The following is a 20,750-nucleotide window of genomic DNA, read 5'->3' on the forward strand; positions in this document are numbered from 1 at the left end:
TTTTTGATATTAGTTCTAGAAGGTCTTCTAGGTCTTCATAAAACTGTTCAGCTTCTTCAGCATTACTTGTTGGGGCGTAGTCTTGGATTACAGTGCTATTGAATGGTTTGCCTTGGAAATGAATAGAGATCATTCTGTCGTTTTGAGATTGCAACAAAGTACTGCATTTTGAACTCTCTTGTTGACTATGATGGCTACTCCATTTCTTCTAAGGGATTCTTGCCCACAGTAGTAAATATAATGGTCATATGAAATAAATACACCCTTTCCAGTCAATTTTGTTTCACTGCTTCCTAAAATGTTGATGTTCACTCTTGCTGTCTATTGTTTGACCACTTCCAATATACCTTGGATTCATGGACCTAATGTTCCAGGTTGCTATGCAGTGTTGTTCTTTACAGTATCGACTTTACTTCCATCACCAGTCACATCCACAATGGGGCATATTTTTCGCTTTGACTCAGCCTCTTCATTCTTTCTGGAGCTTATTCTTCAGTCTTCTCCAGTAGCATATTGAGCACCTATCGACCTGGGGAATTCATCTTTCAGTGCCATGTCTTTTTGCTTTTTAATACTCTTCATGAAGTTCTCAAGGCAAGAATACTGAAGTGGTTTGCCATTTGCTTCTCCTGTAGACGAGGTTTTGTCAGAACTCTGCACCACAACTCATCAATCTTGGGAGGCCCTACGTGGCATGTCTCATAGTTTCATTGAGTTAAACAAGGCTGTGATCCATGTGATCAGTTTGGTTCATTTTCTGTAATTGTGGTTTTCATTCTGTCTGCCCTCTGAAGGATATGAAACTTCTAGAAGCTCCCTGAAGAAGGGACTGGCTGTGGGAGAAGCTGGATCTTGTTCTGATAGGCAGGACCATGCTGAGTAAATCCTTAATCTAATTTTCTGTTGTTGGGAAGGGCTTTGTTTCCTCCTTGTAGTTTGGCCTGAGGCCAAACTATGGTAGGGGTAATGGCCATAATGGCAGCCTCCTTCCAAAGGACATATGCCAGCATGCTGGGCTTCCCATGACTGTTGTAGTCAGTGCCCCTGACCACTCAGCATGTCACTGTCGACCCACACCTCCACAGGACACTCCTGGACACTCACACACATCTGGCTCAGTCTCTTGTGGGGTCACTGCTCCTTTCTCCTGGGCCCTGGTACATACACGTTTTTTGTTTTTTTTTTTTTTTTTTTTGATGCCAAGAGCCTGTTTCCCCAGTCCTGTGGAAGTTCTGTAATCAAATCCCACTGGCCTTCAACATCAAACTCCTTGGGAGCTCTCAGTCTGTTTTCTGGATCCCCAGGTTGGGAAAGCTGTTGTAGGTCCTTGAACTTTTGCAACAGTGCAAGAACTTCTTTGGTATAATTGTTCTCCAGTTTGTGGGTCATCTGCTCGGTGGCTCTATGGTGGGGTTGATGACGACCTCCTCCAAGAGAACTTATGCCAAGGTCGCAACTGCCTTTGTGTTGAAATACTTAAATAATTTACATGAAATATCTTATTGATTTAGCTGGATTTAAGTCATGTTATTTGTTTTATCTTTTTCTTATCTGTGCTTTGTTCACCTTTTCTTCTATTTCTGCCTTATGTAGATTTTGGAGTAGTTTTTAAATATTTATTCTATTTTTTTTTTTTTTTTTTTTTTACTGCACTGGGTCTCATTTATAGGATTCAAGAACATCTGTCTTTGGTGACATGTATAAGACATCATCTTCTGTCCCCAAGTTACAAAGACTTTTCTTTCAAGTTTCTTCTAATCGTTTTATACTTTTATGTTATAACTTTCGGTTTTTGATCTATTTGGGATTAACTTTAGTATAAAAATTAAGTTCTATGTTCTAGTTCACCTATTTGTATAGTAGTAGTAATAGTCTCTGAATTCAGTTCAGTTCAGTCGCTCAGTTGTGTCCGACTCTTTGAGACCTCATGAATCACAGCACGCCAGGACTCCCTGTCCATCACCAACTCCCAGAGTTCTCTCAGAGTCACGTCCATCGAGTCAGTGATGCCGTCCAGGCATTTCATCCTCTGTCGTCACCTTTTCCTCCTGCCCACAATCCCTCCCAGCATCAGGGTCTTTTCCAATGAATCAACTCTTCGCATGAGGTGGCCAAAGTACTGGAGTGTCAGGTTCAGCATCAGTCCTTCCAATGAACACCCAGGACTCATCTCCTTTAGGATGGATGGGTTGGATCTCCCTGCAGTCCAAGAGCCTCTCAAGAATCTTCTCCAACACCACAGTTCAAAAGCATCAATTCTTCAGTGCTCAGCTTTCTTCACAGTCCAACTCTCACATCCATACATGACCACTGGAAAAACCATAGCCTTGACTAGATGGACGTTTGTTCACAAAGTAATATCTCTGCTCTTCAATATGCTATCTAGGTTGGTCATAACTTTATTCCAAGGAGTAGAGTCTTTTAATTTCATGGCTGCAATCACCATCTGCAGTGATTTTGGAGCCCAGAAAAATTAAGTCTGACACTGTTTCCCCATCTATTTCCTATGAAATGATGGGACCAGATGCCATGATCTTAGTTTTCTGAATGTTGAGCTTTAAGCCAACTTTTTCACTCTCCTCTTTCACTTTCATCAAGAGACTTTTTAGTTCTTCTTCAATTTCTGCCATAAGGGTTGTGTCATCTGCATATCTGAGGTTATTAATATTTCTTCCGGCAATCTTGATTCCAGCTTGTGCTTCTTTCCAGCCCAGTGTTTCTCATGATGTACTCTGCATATAAGTTAAATAAGCAGGGTGACAATATACAGCCTTGACGTACTCCAGAATTGTTCATAATATCATTTTCATTTCTGATTTTAATCTTTTGAGTTTTATCTTTTTGTACTAGTCCACCTAAGCTAAAATTTTCTCAATTTTGTTGATTTTAATAGTCAACCAACTTTTTATTTCATTAATATTATCTAGTTTTGTATTCTCTGTTTTAAAAAATTTTTATTCTAATCCTTATTATTAACTTTCTTCTAGTAGCTTAGATTGAGTTTATTCTTATGTTCTATTCTCTTAGTTTAAGATTATTTTGTGGTACAACATATGGGCTATCCTGGAAAATGTCCTGTACGCTCTTGAGTAATGTGTTCAATATTGTTTTTGGATAAAATGCATATAAGTTAAATAAGCAGGATGACAACATACAGCCTTGACATACTTCTTTCCCAATTTTGAACCAGTCTGTTGTTCCATATCCAGTTCTAACTGTTGCTTCTTGACTTGCATTGAGGTTTCTCAGGAGAGAAATAAGATGGTCTGGTATTTCCATCTCTTTAAAAATTTTCCAGTTTGTTGTGATCCAGACAGTCAAAGGCTTCAGCATAGTCAATGAAGCAGAAATAGGTGTATTTCTGAGTTCCCTTGCTTTTTCTATGATCCAACAAATGTTGGCAATTTGGTCTCTGGTTCCTCTGCCTTTTCTATATCGAGCTTGTACATCTAGAATTTCTCAGTCCAGGTACTGCTGAATTGTAACTTAAAGGATTTTAAGCATCATGTTGCAAGCATGTGAAATGAGTACAATTATGTGGGAGTTTGAGCATTCTTTGACATTGCCCAGCTTTGGGATTGGAATGAAGCTGATCTGTTCCAGTCTTGTGGTCACTTACTGAGATTTCCAAATTTGCTGGGATATTCAGTGTAGCACTTTCACAGCATCTTCTTTTAGGATTTGCAACAGCTCAGCTGGAATTCCATTGCATCCACTAGCTTTGTTCCTAGCATTAAGTGTGATGTTCCTAGCATCAAGTGTGATGCTTCCTAAGGCACACTTGATTTCATACTCTAGGATGTCTGACTGTAGATGAGTGAGGACACCATCATGGTTATCTGGGTCATTAAGGCCTTTATCATACAGTTCTGTGGATTCTTGGCACCTCTTCTTAATATCTTCTTCTTCTGTTAAGTCCATACTGGGGGATAGTCTCTTTATAATATTGTGACGGTTTTTGCCACACATCAACATGAATTGAGCATATGTATACATGTGTCCCCTCCCTCTTGAACCCCCCTCGCACCTCTCTCTCCACCACATTTCTTTAGGTTGTCACAGAGCACTGGCTTTGGGTTCTCTCCCTCATAAACCAGACACTGGTTATCTATGTTACATATAGTAATTTTTATGTTTCAGTGCTATTCTCTCAAATCATACCACCCTTTCCTTCCCCTACTATGTTCAGAAGTCTCTTCTTTATGTCTGTGTCTCCTTTGCTGTCCTACCCATAGATAACTGATACTACCTTTCTAGATTTCATATACATGACTTACTATACAATATTTGTCTTTATCTTTCTAACTTACTTCACTCTGTATAATAGGCTCTAGGTTCATCTACCTAATTAGAGCTGATTCAAATATATTCCTTTTTATAGCAGAGTAATATTCCATTGTGTATATGTACCTCAGCTTCCTTATCCATTCATCTGTCAATGGTTGCCTCTTTGTCCTAGCTATTGTAAATAGTGATGCAGTGAACACTGGGTATATGGTTTTTTTTAAATTATGTTTCCTCAGGGCATATGCCCAGTAGTGGAATTGATGGGTCATATGGTATTTTTATTTCTAGTTTTTTAAGAATCTCCATACTGTTCTCCATAGTGCTTTAATCAGTTTGCATTCCCAGCAATATAAGAGTATTCTCTTTTTTCCACATGCTATCCAGCATTTATGGTTTGTAGACTTTTTCATGATGGCCATTCTGGCCAGTGCAAGATAAGACCTCATTGTAGTTTTGATTTGCATTTCTCTAATAGTGAGTGATGTTGACCATCTTGTTATGTGTTTATGTTTTATTTGAAGAAATGTCTGTGTGGGTTTCCTGCCCACTTTTTTATTTGTTTCTTTTTTTTTCTGTAATTGAGCTGCATGAGCTTATATGTTTTGGAGATAAATTCTTTGTCAGTTGTTTCATTTGCTGTTATGTTCTCCCATTCTGAGGATTTTCTTTTCACTTTGCTTTTAGCTTTATTCATTTACAAACACGTTTAAGTTTAATTAGGTCCCATTTGTTTTTATTTCTGTTACTCTAAGAGTCCCATATTGGATCTTGCTCTGATTTATTCTGCCTTTGTTTTTCTCTAAGAGCTTTATAGTTTCTGGTTTTATATTTAGGTCTTTAATCCATTTTGAATTTATTTTGGTGTATGTTGTTAGGAAGTGTTCTGTTTTTGTTGTTTTACTTGTAGTTGACCAGTTTTCTCAGCATAACTTGTTGAAGGGACTGTCTTTCTCCATTGTATGTTTTTGTGTCCTTTAGGATAAGCTGTCTTTAGGTGCATGGATTTATCTCTGGACTTTCTATCTTGTTCCATTGGTCTATATTTCTGTCTTTGTGCCAGTACCATACTGTCTTGGTGACTAGCTTTGTAATATCATCTGAAATCAGGAAGGCTTATTCCAATAGTTCTACTCTTCTTTATCAAGATTACTCTGGCTATACAAGATCTTTTGTGCTTCCATACAAATTGTTAAATTATTTATTCTAGTTCTGTGAAAAATACCATTGGTATTTTGGTAAGGTTTGCATTGAATCTACAGGTTGCTTTGGGTAGTATAGTCATCTTCACTATATTGATTCTTCCAATCCAAAAACATAGTATATCTCTCCATCTGTTTGTGTCATTTTTGATTCTTTAGTCAGTGTCTTATAGTTTTCTGCACACAGGTCTTTTGTCTCTTTATGTAAATTTATAACTAATTATTTTATTCTTTTTTTGCAATGGTGAATGGGATTGTTTCCTTAATTTCTCTTTTTGATTTTTTCATTATTAGTGTATAGGAATGCAAGGGATTCCTGTGTATTAATTTTATATTCTGTCACTTAACTGTATTCATTGATTAGCTCTAATAATTTTCTGGTGGCATATTTAGGGTTTTCTGTGTAGAGAATCTGCAAAGAGCATTTTTTTTTTTCTTTTCCTGTTTGCTGAGGCTAGGACTTCCAAAACTGTTCAGTAATAATGGTGACTGTGGACACCCTTATCTTGTTCCTGATTTTAGAGGAAATGCTTTCAGTTCTTTGACATTGATAATAATGTTTGCTGTGGCTTTGTCATATATAGCATTTATTATGTTGAAGTATGTTCCTTCGATACCTACTTTCTAGAGAGATTTTATTAAGCATGTATGTTAAATTTTGTTATAGGGCATTTCACCTATAAACAATATATTTAATTTATTCTCAAGTGTACATGAAACATTCTTCAGGATATATCAGATCTTGGGCCACACATCAAGCCTTAGTAAATTTTTTAAAATTGAAATCAATTCAAGCATCTCTTCTGATCACAATGCTGTAAGACTAGATATCAACTGCAGGAGAAAAAAACTATAAAAAACACAAACAGATGGAGGCTAAACAGCACACTTCTAAATAACCAACAGATCACTGAAGAAATCAAAAAAGAAATCACAATATGCCTAGAAACAAATGACAATTAAAACTAAAAACTTATGAGATACAGTAAAAGTAGTGCTAAGATTGAAGTTCATATCAATACAAGCTTACATTAAGAAACAAGAGAGCCATCAATTAAACAATCTAACTTTACTGCTAAAGCAAGTAAAACAAAAAGAACAACAACAAAAAAAAAGGTAGTAGAAAGAAAGAAATCATGAAAATAATAGCAGAAATACATAAAAAAGAAATGAAGGAGACATAGCAAAGATCAATAAAATTAAAAGATGGTACTTTGAGAAGATAAACAAAATTTGGAAATCATTAACTAGCCTCATCAAGAAAAAAAAAAAGACTCAATAAAAGTAGAAATGAAAAAGTAAATGTTACAACAGACAACACAGAAATACAAAGGATCATAAGAGACTGCTATGAGCAGGTATATGCCAATAGAATGGATAACTGGGAAGAAATGGACATATTCTTAGAAAGCAAATTTATTTAAAGTCTATTTTGTTTATTTGGGTAGTCATCCCTGCTCTTTATGGCTATCATGTCTATCTCTGTTGACTTAGTTTATTTGTGTCTTCATATTGACACTGAATCTCTTATAGTTCGGGCATAACTTTATCAGTTTTTAGCCATTCTGCCAATCTCTGTATGTTTATTGGAGAGTTTAATACATTTACATTTAAAATAATTATTGATGGGGATGGGAGAAATTTAGTATTTTTTTTATTTGTTTCCTGAATGTCTTATAATTTTCTTCTCTTGTTTCCTACATTACTGTCTTCTTGTTTAATTGTTTTCTGTAGTGAAATTTTAAAATGGCTTTTTCATTTACTTTTGTATATATTTTGTATCTGTTTTCTTTATGGTTATTGATGATACTGCACTTAATGTCCTAAAGTTATAACACTCTAACTTAAATTTATGGCAGCTTAACTTCAATAACATAAAATCTGCTCCTTTACAGCTTAACCCTGTTCTTTTTGGTTGCTGATATCAAAAAATATATCTTTATATCTTTTGTGTCCCAAAAGAGGAACTGAAAAAATCCAGTTATAAAACACTGTTAGAATTATATTAATATTTTTAAAAAATGTATTAGTCTCTTAAGTCTTATAGAAAAAAAAAAAGTACAGTCACAATCTTCCATTAGAATACTACTAGCTTTTTTATTGCCTGTATGTCTACTTTTATTGAGTTCTTCATTTCTTCATGTCTTTGAATTGCTTTCTAGTGTCCTTCTGTTTCAACTTGCAGGATTCCCTTCAGCATTTCTTGCAAGGCAGGTCTAGTAGTAACAAACTCCCTCGGCTTTTGCTTATCTAGAATGTCTTGATTTCTCCCTCACTGTTGAAAGGAAGTTTTCCAGGATCTAGATTTCTTGGTTGACAGATTTTTTTTTTTTTTCCTTTTAGCACTTCAAATACATCCACCCACTACCATCTGTCCTCCAAAGTTTTAGATGCAAAATCTGCTGATAATTATTGAGGATCCCTTGTATGTAATGAGTCACTCCTCTCTTATTGCTTTCTAAGATTTTCTCTTTGCCTTTTGAAAATTTCATTATAATGAATCTTGTCCTGGTCCTCTTTGAATTCATCTTAGTTTTATACTCATGGCTAAAGTTTTAAGCCATTATTCCTTCAAATATTCAGTGTGTCCCTTTTTCTCCCACTTCCCTTCTGAGACTCCTACCACGTGATTGTTGTTTTACTTGGTTATGTCCCACCAGGCTCTTCAGTTGTAAACACTTTTCGTCAACCTTTTGTCTTTCTGTTGCTCATATTCAAGAACTTTCATTACATTATTTTATATTCACTGATTCTTCTGTTTACTCCCATTTGCCTTTGAATCCCTCTATTGAATCTTTTCATACTGTGCTACTGGAGATCAGTGGAGAAATAACTCCAGAAAGAATGAAGGGCTGGAGCCAAAGCAAAAACAATACCCAGCTGTGGATGTGACTAGTGATAGAAGCAAGGTCCGATGCTGTAAAGAGCAATATTGCATAGGAACCTGGAATGTCAGGTCCATGAAACAAGGCAAACTGAAAGTGGGCAAACAAGAGATGGCAAGAGTGAATGTCTACATTCTAGGAATCAGTGAATTGAAATGGACTGGAATGGGTGAATTTAACCCAGATGACCATTGTATCTACTACTGCGGGCAGGAATCTCTCAGAAGAAATGGAGTGGCCATCATGGTCAACAAAAGAGTTCAAAATGCAGTACTTGGATGCAATATCAAAAATGACAGAATGATCTCTGTTCATTTCCAAGGGAAACCATTCAATATCACAGTAATCCAAGTCTATGCCCCAACCAGTAACTCTGAAGAAGCTGAAATTGAACGGTTCTATAAAGACCTACAAGACCTTTTAGAACGAACACCCAAAAAAGATGTCCTTTTCATTATAGGGGACTGGAATGCAAAAGTAGGAAGTCAAGAAACACCTGGAGTAACAGGCAAATTTGGCCTTGGAATACGGAATGAAGCAGGGCAAAGACTCATAGAGTTTTGCCAAGAAAATGCACTGGTCATAACAAACACCCTCTTCCAACAACACAAGAGAAGATTCTATACATCGACATCACCAGATGGTCAACACCGAAATCAGATTGTTTATATTCTTTGCAGCCAAAGATGGAGAAGCTCTATACAGTCAGCAAAAACAAGACCAGGAGCTGACTGTGGCTAAAACCATGAACTCCGTATTGCCAAATTCAGACTTAAATTGAAGAAAGTAGGGAAAACCACTAGACCATTCAGGTATGATCTAAATCAAATCCCTTATGATTATACAGTGGAAGTGAGAAATAGATTTAAGGGCCTAGATCTGATAGATAGAGTGCCTGATGAACTATGGAATGAGGTTCATGACATTGTACAGGAGACAGGGATCAAGACCATTCCCATAGAAAAGAAATGCAAAAAAGCAAAATGGCTGTCTGGGGAGGCCTTACAAATAGCTGTGAAAAGAAGAGAAGCAAAAAGCAAAGGAGAAAAGGAAAGATATAAACATCAGAATGCAGAGTTCCAAAGAAGAGCAAGAAGAGATAAGAAAGCCTTCTTCAATGATCAATGCAAAGAAATAGAGGAAAACAACAGATTGTGAAAGACTAGGGATCTCTTCAAGAAAATCAGAGATACCAAAGGAACATTTCATGCAAAGATGGGCTCGATAAAGGACAGAAATGGTATGGACCTAACAAAAGCAGAAGATATTAAGAAGAGATGGCAAGAATACACAGAAGAACTGTACAAAAAAGATCTTCACGACCCAGATAATCACGATGGTGTGATCACTGACCTAGAGCCAGACATCCTGGAATGTAAAGTCAAGTGGGCCTTAGAAAGCATCACTACTAACAAAGCTGGTGGAGGTGATAGAATTCCAGTTGAGCTATTCCAAATCCTGAAAGATGATGCTGTGAAAGTGCTGCACTCAATATGCCAGCAAATTTGGAAAACTCAGCAGTGGCCACAGGAATGGAAAAGGTCAGTTTTCATTCCAGTCCCAAAGAAAGGCAATGCCAAAGAATGCTCAAACTACCACACAATTGCACTCATCTCACACGCTAGTAAAGTAATGCTCAAAATTCTCCAAGCCAGGCTTCAGCAATATGTGAACCATGAACTTCCTGATGTTCAAGCTGGTTTTAGAAAAGGCAGAGGATCCATAGATAAAATTGCCAACATCTGCTGGATCATACAAAAAGCAAGAGAGTTCCAGAAAAACATGTACTTCTGCTTTATTGACTATGCCAAAGCCTTGGACTGTGTGGATCACAATAAACTGTGGAAAATTCTTCAAGAGATGGGAATACCAGACCACTTGATCTGCATCTTGAGAAATTTGTATGCAGGTTAGGAAGCAACAGTTAGAACTGGACATGGAACAACAGACTGGTTCCAAATAGGAAAAGGAGTTCGTCAAGGCTGTATATTGTCACCCTGTTTATTTAACTTATATGCAGAGTACATCATGAGTAATGCTGGACTGGAAGAAACACAAACTGGAATCAAGATTGCCAGGAGAAATATCAATAACCTCAGATGTGCAGATGACACCACCCTTATGGCAGAAAGTGAAGAGGAACTAAAAAGCCTCTTGATGAAAGTGAAAGTGGAGAGTGAAAAAGTTGGCTTAAAGCTCAACAATTCTTTGGCACTCAACCTTCTTCACAGTCCAACTCTCACATCCGTACATGACCATAGGAAAAACCAACATTCAGAAAACGAAGATCATGGCATCCAGTCCCACCACTTCATGGGAAATAGATGGGGAAACAGTGGAAACAGTGTCAGACTTTATGTCTCTGGGCTCCAAAATCACTATAGATGGTGACTGCAGCCATGAAATTAAAAGACGCTTACTCCTTGGAAGGAAAGTTATGACCAACCTAGATAGCATATTCAAAAGCAGAGACATTACTTTGCCAACAAAGGTTTGTCTAGTCAAGGCTATGGTTTTTCCATCAAAAGTTTTTGATGCTTTTGAACTGTCGTGTTGGAGAAGACTCTTGAGAGTCCCTTGGACTGCAAGGAGATCCAACCAGTCCATTCTGAAGGAGATCAGCCCTGGGATTTCTTTGGAAGGAATGATGCTAAAGCTGAAACTCCAGTACTTTGGCCACCTCATGCGAAGAGTTGACTCATTGGAAAAGACTCTGATGCTGGGAGGGATTGGGGGCAGGAGGAGTAGGGGACGACAGAGGATGAGATGGCTGGATGGCATCACTGACTCGATGGATGTGAGTCTCAGTGAACTCCGGGAGTTGGTGATGGACAGGGAGGCCTGGCGTGCTGCAATTCATGGGGTCGCAAAGAATCGGACACAACTGAATGAGTGATCTGATCTGATCTGATCTGATTGAGTCTTTTATTTCAGTGATTGTCATTTTAAGTTTCAGTATTTCTTGTAGTCCACTTTTAAGAGGTTTTCTGTATCTTTATAGGCATTTCCATTTTCTTCATACAATGTTTTCTTCAGTTTCTCTAATTCTTCCTATAGTTATTTGAGCATCATTAAGATGGTTGTTTGAAAGTCTATCAATATATCTGCCCTCAGGTCTTTTTCAGGGACAGTTTCTATTGATTTAATTTTTCCTTTTAATGTGCTATACTTTCTTATTTCTTTGCCTGCCTTGTGATATTTTTACTGGAAATTGGACAGTTGAATAATAAATATTTACTATGGTGGAACTGGTGGTAAAGAACCTGCCTGCCAACACAGGAAATGTAAGATAAGTGGATTCAATCTGTGGGTTGGGAAGATCCCCTGGAGAAGGGCATGACAAACCACTCCAATACTCTTGCCTGGAGAATCGCATGGACAGAGGAGCCTGGCGAGCTATAATTCATTGTGTCCTAAAGAGTCAGACATGACTGAAGTGACTTAACACAGCACATGGAAATCAGATTCTTTCTCAATCACAGGGTTTACTGTGACTGATTCTTTGTTATTATTATTATCAAAGTGTGTTCCTGATCAAACAAAGATCAAACTGAGATAAATTTAAGGAAACCTCTGGTATTTTCTTAGCCTGCACCTTTCCCTGAACATGCTTGAAAGTGTTACTCACTCATTCGTGCCCAAATCTTTATGACCCAATGGATTGTAGCCCTCCAGGCTCCTCTGTCCTTGGAATTCTCCAGGCAAGAATACTGGAGTGGGTTGCCATTTCCTTTTCCAGGGGATCTTCCCAACCCAGGGATTAAACATGGGTCTCCTGCATTGCAAGCAGATTTTTTACCATCTAAGCCACCAACGTGCATGGTCACTTTCTAATATGTCCATTATATGGAGTTGTTTTTGATTGTCCCAGTCTTTACTATCTGGCCAGGTGCTGCTTGTGGTAAAGAACCTTCCTATCAATGCAAGAAGCATAAGAGACATGGGAAGATCCCTTGGAGGAGGGCATGGCAATCCACTCTAGGTTTTGCCTGGAGAATCCCATAGACTGTGGAGCCTGATGGGCTACTGTCCATAGGGTCGCAAAGAGTTGCATATGACCAACCTAGACAGCATATTAAAAAGTAGAAACATTACTTTGTCAACAAAGGTCTGTCTAGTCAAGGCTATGGTTTTTCCAGTAGTCATGTATGGGTGTGAGAGTTGGATTATAAAGAAAGCTGAGTGTTGAAGAATTGATGCTTTTGAATTGTGGTGCTGGGGAAGACTCTTGAGAGTCCCTTGGACTGCAAGGAGATCCAGTCAGTCCATTCTAAAGGAGATCAGTCCTGGGTGTTCATTGAAAGGACTGATGTTGAAAAGGTGAAACTCCAATACTTTGGCCACCTGATGCGAAGGGCTGACTCATCTGAAAAGATCCTGATGTTGGGGAAGTTTGAGGGCAGGAAGAGAAGGGGACAGCAGAGGATGAGGTGGTTGAATGACATTACCAACTTAATGGACATGAGTTTGGGTAAACTCCAGGAGTTGGTGATGGACAGGGAGGCCTGGTATGCTATGGGTCATGGGGTCACAAAGAGTTGGACACAACTGAGTGACTGAACCGAACTGAACTGAAGTGAATTGGCACCCACTGCAAAGGAATTTAAAAAGAAAAGTGAGGAATTAAAGGATGCCAGTTAATTAAATCCCAGGATTTCACAATTGTGGGAGGTTTAATAACAATGGCCACTGCCTCTTTATATCTTCACCTGTGATCAAAAGCCTCAGTCAGGGATTAGTGCACAGATCCTTGATTTTCTTTTTTCCTATCCTGGCTTTTTATGTGCAACTTATGCCAGAAATGTGTGTACAGTTGCCTGCCTCAGATGGGAAGGGTGATAGGTAGCTGTTTCTGTACACGTATAACAAAAATTGATCAGTGTTAACCAAGAATTACCTTCCATCTCTTTGTCTAGAAGTTGCAAGCATTCAGTAGACATGGCAGTTCCAAGATAGTTACATCAGAAAGATCCTGCTAGTGCAGTTGTTGTGTAGGTGTGGAGACAGATGTCTATTGCTTCCTCCTCTACTGTCTTTCCCAAGTACTCTCTTGTGTGAGTGTCTAAGTGTCACGGAACCTTAAAAATTATGAACAAGAAAAAGTAATTTAGAAAAGGCTGAGTCTTAAGATACTAGTCCTCTGCCAGATGGAGCATGTACATGTGAATATATTTGATAATACATATTTAGAACATATCCAAATAATCAATAAGTTAGAAAAGAGTTGGTATCCTCACAGTGGTAGAGTGAAGTTTGTTATCTTTATCCTGAATAAAATTGGAGAAATTATTGTATTGGTTAACTAGGACTATACAAGTATTTCACAGTTAATACCATATTCTTTATCTTCCAAAAGTACTTGAGGGAAAGTGGGTGGAGACAAAGACTGCAAGACACAGAAGAGTGGACTAGACTAGCTGGATTCTTCTGTTGATGAAGGGGAATTGAGATATCAAATTAATGATATCTTTGATACATAAGCAGCCAATGAGGGAAATTGTAATGTTAAGGTGAATCAAAGCCTACATGTACATAGGTTATAGAGCTATTTCTCTACACATTCCAATGTTTCTTTTTTTTTATTTTATTTTTTTTTAACTTTACAATATTGTATTGGTTTTGCCATATATCAACATGAATCCGCCACAGGTATACACGTGTTCCCCATCCTAAACCCTCCTCCCTCCTCACTCCCCGTACCATGTTTCTTGAAGCTAAAGTGTGAACAGAGAAACTTAGAAAGAATTGACTACCTGATGGATCCGTGTGTGTATTTGTCACCTAGTTGTGTCCGACTCTGTGCAACCCCATGAACAGGGCCTGCCTGGCAGCTCTGGCCATGGACTTCTCCAGATTTGAATACTGGAGTGGGTTGCCATGCTCTTCTCCAGGTACTTAACAGATACAGAAAATAAATCTTGGTAAAGTTATTAAAACTGAATTTTTCATATGTGGTCCTATGCCAAAAAAGACATTTTAAAAAAGTTAAAATAGTGTAGGTGCTGAACTTGTGAGGAAAAAATAAATTCATATGAAATATAATGTTTTCTCTTTTAAAAGTATTTAATCCAGCTCAACAGTGAATTCAGAAGCATAAGTTAGTATGCATAAAAATGCTGTGCAGTCCAAACAGGAGCTAACAGAATACCGGAATATCTTGGCATCTGAGCTAGTAAAAACCTCTGCAGATTTTATTGCATGTTTTTCTTCCAAATAGTTCTAGAATTATTCTTCAGAGTTCCTCAAAATATCTAAATATGCAATGTTAATATTTTTCTGCTAATCTGCACTACAAATAGGAGAAGGCAGTGGCACCCCACTCCAGTACTCTTGCCTGGAAAATGCCATGGATGGAGGAGCCTGGTGGGCTGCAGTCCATGGGGTCGCTGGGAGTCGGACACGACTGAGTGACTTCACTTTCACTTTTCACTTTCACTCATTGGAGAAGGAAATGGCAACCTGCTCCAGTGTTCTTGCCTGGAGAATCCCAGGGACGGGGGAGCCTGGTGGGCTGCCGTCTATGGGGTCACACAGAGTCGGACACGACTGAAGCGACCTAGCAGCAGCAGCAGCAGCAGCACTACAAATAAGAACACATGTATCATTAACGGAGTTAATATATCATAAAACACAGAGATTAAGATTTGTTAATTCTGAGAGATCATCCAGCATATACAGTTGACTTTATAGATAAGAAAGTTATGATAAAGAATAAATAAATTGTTTAGATTAGTAACAGTAAATGGACAAGAACTAAAATATGATTCTCCATTTGAAAATGTTTCTATCTACATAAATACTTTACTATAGAGAGAATTTGTGTTAAAGAGTTCGTTTTCATCATAATTCTTTAAGGGCTAAAAATCTTTATTGTTACAATAAAAATATAGTGCCCTTGCCACTACATTTATAAATAACAAAAGGAAAAGCAATACACGTTGATTAAACTGTTTTCTCCCATAATTATAAGAGAAGAAAACAGAGTACAAAAAGTCAAATCTCAATGTCTTAAAATGCAGAGTTAACATCTGAAAAAAAAATCCATCTTATTTTAATGCTAGTAATTTTTATGTTAGTTTACAGACAGCATGTCAGGTCATGCACCTTGTATTTAAATTCATAAAGGCAGAAATTTGATTTAATGTGCATAATTACTAAGATATATAACAGTTCCTGTCCCTGTCATCAGTTGTAATAATGTAGCATCCATGATGACCTGAATGCTATTGTAGAAATATTTAATTATCATCACACATTTAAATGCCTGTCTGGTCATGTTGTTTGGATAGTAAAAATCAAACATACTAAATAATCAATTTTATAATTTTTTCATCATATTCAATTTAAAATCATAAAAGTGTATATTAAATAAAATTTATGTTTTACTTTGAAATTTAGCTTCTGTTATGGATGGCATTGATTTGTTTATTGCAAACAATGCATTTCAGTAATGGTTTCAACATGTTCAAAATGTGCAACATATACAGTTTTTGCAATGTAATTAGTTAGAAATTGGGGAAGCTTAATTTTAAAATTGAATTGTTCATGAAAATCTATTTCGTACTCTCTATGGATTAAGCAGTCTCTCTTCATAAAAAGTTCTATAGTTGTTTAAAGAAATTAAGTGTGGTTAATCAGAGGGAACATTATGGTTTGACACTTAATTTGAAAGCCCTGTCTTGAAGCTGTGAATGATCATACACCAGTGAGAACCCAAATAGGAAATCCATTTATGCTCCAAATAGATTACAGTATTGATGTAAGCCAGGGTGGTATTGTCTGTCTTTTTGTAAGTAACTGTTCACAAAAGCATGTATATATAAAGGTAAATACATATATATACTTTTTTCTAAAATGTCTGATTTATTTTTAGTCTCATTTGATAGATTAAAAATAGTAAAACAGCATTACAGTGAATTATCTAATTATTGTACATTAGAAGGCAGATTAGCGATTTTAAAGTCATTTTTCTATGCAGTCAAGTCAGTCCTCTTGATGTAAGTACAGAGGTGAGCTATCAAGTTTTAAAGCTTAGCTTTAAAAAAAAGGCAATGGTGAAACAGTCTCAGTGGTGTTGGTAAACTGTGTTTTATCTCTGTTTAATCTACGTCCATCTGTTTTTCAGTGCCACCGCTGATCACAATGCCTCAGAAATCCTTTAACGCCACAGCGGAGAGAGGAGAAGAGATGACATTCTCCTGCAGGGCCTCAGGCTCTCCTGAGCCCACCATCTCCTGGTACAGGTAGGTTATGTATCCATACTCCCTTGCCTTGTATCCATGGTCAGGCTTCTGGGAAAATACTTACAATCTTATCATTTTGTCTGGAAGGAAACCATTATTTTTGAATTTCATTTGAAACATGATGAGGCTTTTGTTTCCAGTTCAGTTGGTTAAATTGTTGAAGACAGCAACATAGTGATTTAATACAAGTCAAAGGCTGCTTTCATAGCTCTGGTCAGTCAGTCTAACAGGCATGTTTCTGGCTAAAATGGGTCCAGGAGCCCTGTGACTGACTGAGCCATTTTACTGTTACTACTAGAGAGTACCCAGAAGTGGGAAATCTAGTAAGATGCCACTGTTGTCTGCTCCTGGTAGCTCAGACAGTAAAGAGTTATCCTGCAATGTGGGAGACCTGGGTTCGATCCCTGGGTTGGGAAGATCGCTGAAGAAGGGAATGATTACCAACTCTAATACTCTTGCCTGGAGAATCCCATGGACAGAGGAGCCTGGTGGGCAACAGTCCATGCGATTGCAAAGAGTCAGACACAACTGAGCAATTAACCCACACAAACATAATTGTATGTTTTGTTTGCATACTGTATTATGACAGACGAATGTAACTTTCTAGAGCTAAATTATAATAAATTTAATGTTATATTAAGAATTTCAAATGAATAAATTCTCTATTCTAAATCTGTTGTTTTACAATTCACTTTTATATATTTTCTGAATTTTTAAATGTTATTTGATTTCAGTTAACATCAAACAGATATGAAAATATTCCATTCTTTTAGGTTGTGACTCACACTGTTAAAATGGAGAAAATGATAGTTTAAAAATGGAGTATTTTAAACATGTATTAGCTATTAATTAAGGTTACTACTGAAGCGAATCTATAAATATCATGTTATAAATCATATACTATAGAATAGCTTCAAGAAAACAATTAGAAAAATATATTCAAGTTGACAAAAGTGCCCATAAGAAGGATTAGGTTTTAAATAAGATTTTAAGGAGAATAATTGAAATTCAAAACTATTTTTCATTACTTTCTGAGCATTTACTGATATTATCTTCAGGTTTCAAATCTTTATTTAACCATTTAACATAGCAGGTAGCAATAAACACGATATTTCTTCAGACAGGTTTTTTAAGATTTTCTTTGCAGGCAATATTCCTTTCTGATATACTGTTGATATTTTTTAAATGATTACACATCAAATATTAATACATTCACCCCAGATAATTATCATATTTCTCAGAGACTTCTGATTTCTAATGTGTATCCTTAATAGTCAATATTAGATCTAACCACAGCAAGGAAAAGCTCTTAGATCATTCATTACAATGAACAAATATCATTTTAGAATCTTATTCTCATCATTTTATCTTTCTGGAGAGACTGCCTTTTGGTTTAGATTTTTTTCTTAAGTTTAACATTAGTTCAAAATTCTCATATGTATGTGAAAATATAATAATTATGCAGTCTAGAATGAATCAGAAGCTACTATAATTGGATAACTTAACTCCATAGTTTTGCATCTCCATTTTTTTTCTCATATGGCATTAGTCTCATCATTTGAATGGAATAAAATAATAGATATTCTACTTGCTGGATATATACTATACAGTGGGAGAATTGGAATATATGGTAGTATTGTTAAAGGAGGTAAAATTGGTATCACAGGGACATTTTTACGGCAACATATTTATCTGTGTATATAGAAATGTTTGGGCTTCCCTGGAAGTTCAGTGGTAAGGAATCCACCTGCAGTGCAGGAGCCACAAGAGACACGGGTTCGATCCCTGTGTCGGGAAGATGCCCTGGAGGAGGGTATGGCAACCCAATCCAGTATCCTTATCCCATGGACAGAGGAGCCTGGCAGCTACAGTCCATGGGGTTGCAAAGAGTTGGACACCACTAAGTGACTAACACTTTCACTTACATGTTCTTTTTGTGAAAAAAATTCCGAAAAGCATTAGGGCAGCAGCACAGAGAGGAAAATCCAGACTGCCTGTTGCATAGTGATACTATTTTCAAGAAGTGTGAGTGAAGTCAGTGAAGAAGGTAATTTAAGACCAAGCATTGAAGAAAAATAAGAATTTTTCACAAAGAGAACCAGAAGCACTTGGGGACATGAAAACCAAAATGGGAATAAAAATAGAAACTCTAAATACCACTTTCTTCATTTCCACTCCAATGTTTCTTCTTTTGAGAATACCGTATGGATTTTTATTGTAAGCTGTTCTAATTGGTGTATTCCATGGATTTTCAAATATTAAAACAACCTTGCATTCCTTAGAATGAACCCACTTGTAACGTCTAATATGTCTAATATATCCACCAGAGTGTTTTTCATCATTTTACTTTTTATGTCTGTAAGTTTGCTGGAGGCCTTTTTTGTTTGTTTTCCATTCCTCTCATGTATGACTTCCTTCAGTATATAGAATGTATTTAAAAGCTATTTAAATGATCTTGTCTACTAACTGTATCATCTGTGTGTTTTCTGAATCTTTTATACTAATTGATTTTTTTTTTTATTTATTATAGGTCATATTTTCCTACCTATTTATTATCCTGTCAATTTTTATCAGGTTCCAGGTAGAGAGTTTTATATTTTCAAGTGCTGGATATTTTCATTTTCTTTTACTTTAGCTTTGGATGGAGTTAAGTTACTTGGGAGAAGTTGATCTTGAGATTTGCTTTTAAGTTCTTTTAGATGGATACAGAGCAAGATAAGTATAAGATTTCAGTATAAGATTGACTTCATTACTGAAGCAATATTCTTGTAAGGAAGCAATTTAATACCTTGTGTTTTAGGAGGTCTTTCTACTCTGGATGGTAGGAATGCAAATTCTTCCTGGTCTTTGGTGAGCTCCTGGTATTACTGTGCTTTATTTATTCCAGTGGTTCTTTCCTTAATCTGGGGAAGCCTTACTTGCATACACTGTACCACAACATTGTAAATCAACTACATTCCAATAAAATTTTTTAAGAAGATTGATTGGGAAACCTCTTCAAATTCTTCTGTTCTCTCTTGTGCCTTCTTCTAACATTTTTCTTCTTCTTTTTTTTTTTTTTTTTTAAACCTGTAAATTCTAGTCACTTTAATTTCCCCCAGCTGAGAACTCTGTCTTCCACTACACTTCAGAGACCCTGTCTGGCTCTGTTTGGGTTCCTCTTCTTTAAACAGCAGCTTAGAAACTGTCTTCAGGTAGTAAATTCTGGTGGTCTTCAGAGGTCACTGTCATATGCTACCTGTTGACTAAGGTTGAAAAATGTTATTTAACCTCTGTGTTAAGTGTTCATGTTGTTTATAATGAGAGGATAACTATGGTTCTTGTTACTCCATTACAGTCAAAAGTAGAATGATTCTCCCTTCTTTATCATTGCCATTTATCACTTAATCTTTACCCCTGCTTTCTTTTGCCTGAAAAACTGGCGTTTTGAGAAGCAGTCAGAGTTTCAGAGGATGTGCCCATGAAATAATCTTTCAGAATCCACTGGGAGTTTGTTTGTTTGTTTGTTTTTTCCAGACATAGACAGTTTACAGAAATGTACTATGGATAACAATGAATACTTTCTATATAATAGGTTTATTGGGAGAGACACAATTAGAACCATTACCTGAATTAGTATTCTTTAATGATATTTTTTAAATTGAACTCTTTAAGGAAATATGATCTCTTTTTAAAAATTAATTTATTTATTTTAATTGGAGGGTAATTACTTTACAATATTGTAGTGATTTTTGCCATACATTGACATGAATCAGCCATGGGTGTGCATGTGTCCCCCATCCTAAACCCCCCTCCCACCTCCCTCCCCATCCCATCCCTTAGGGTCGTCCCAGTGCACTGGCCCTGAGCACGCTAATCGTTACAAATTGACTGCTTTGAATTCTTCAAGACCTATCCATTCATGTTAAAGCCTGGATCATGGAATTTTCCCCAAGAAAATTCCCAGAGTATTCCAGCCATCATCTTTTTCTTTTTCTTCTATTATAACAGGTCCCTCACCCCTCCCAGCACACACACAAAGTTATGAATACATGCACTAATGGGATCTATATTACTCTCTATTACCGCCAGTCAGATTATGAATTCTTCAAGATAACTGGCTTTGTCCCACTCATCTGCTGTATTTCAAACATTTA

The 20,750-nt window shown here is 36.8% G+C and overlaps 1 protein-coding gene across 2 annotated transcripts in view; it reads left to right on the forward strand.

Annotated features, from left to right (window-relative positions):
* The window catches only part of NCAM2 (neural cell adhesion molecule 2), a 559,186-nt gene that overhangs the window by 360,795 nt on the left and 177,641 nt on the right, over positions 1-20,750 (forward strand). For both annotated transcript variants that reach the window (XM_086322171.1, XM_086322181.1), the window contains exon 6: positions 16,497-16,614. In XM_086322171.1, coding sequence (XP_086178297.1) covers positions 16,497-16,614 — 118 coding nt within the window. The remainder of the gene's footprint in view (positions 1-16,496; positions 16,615-20,750) is intronic.

This window comes from Bos grunniens, chromosome 1 (genome assembly GCF_055505025.1).
Source record: "Bos grunniens cultivar Pamir isolate PY7600 chromosome 1, Bosgru_T2T1.0, whole genome shotgun sequence".
In the NCBI taxonomy this organism is placed as follows: Eukaryota; Metazoa; Chordata; class Mammalia; order Artiodactyla; family Bovidae; genus Bos; species Bos grunniens.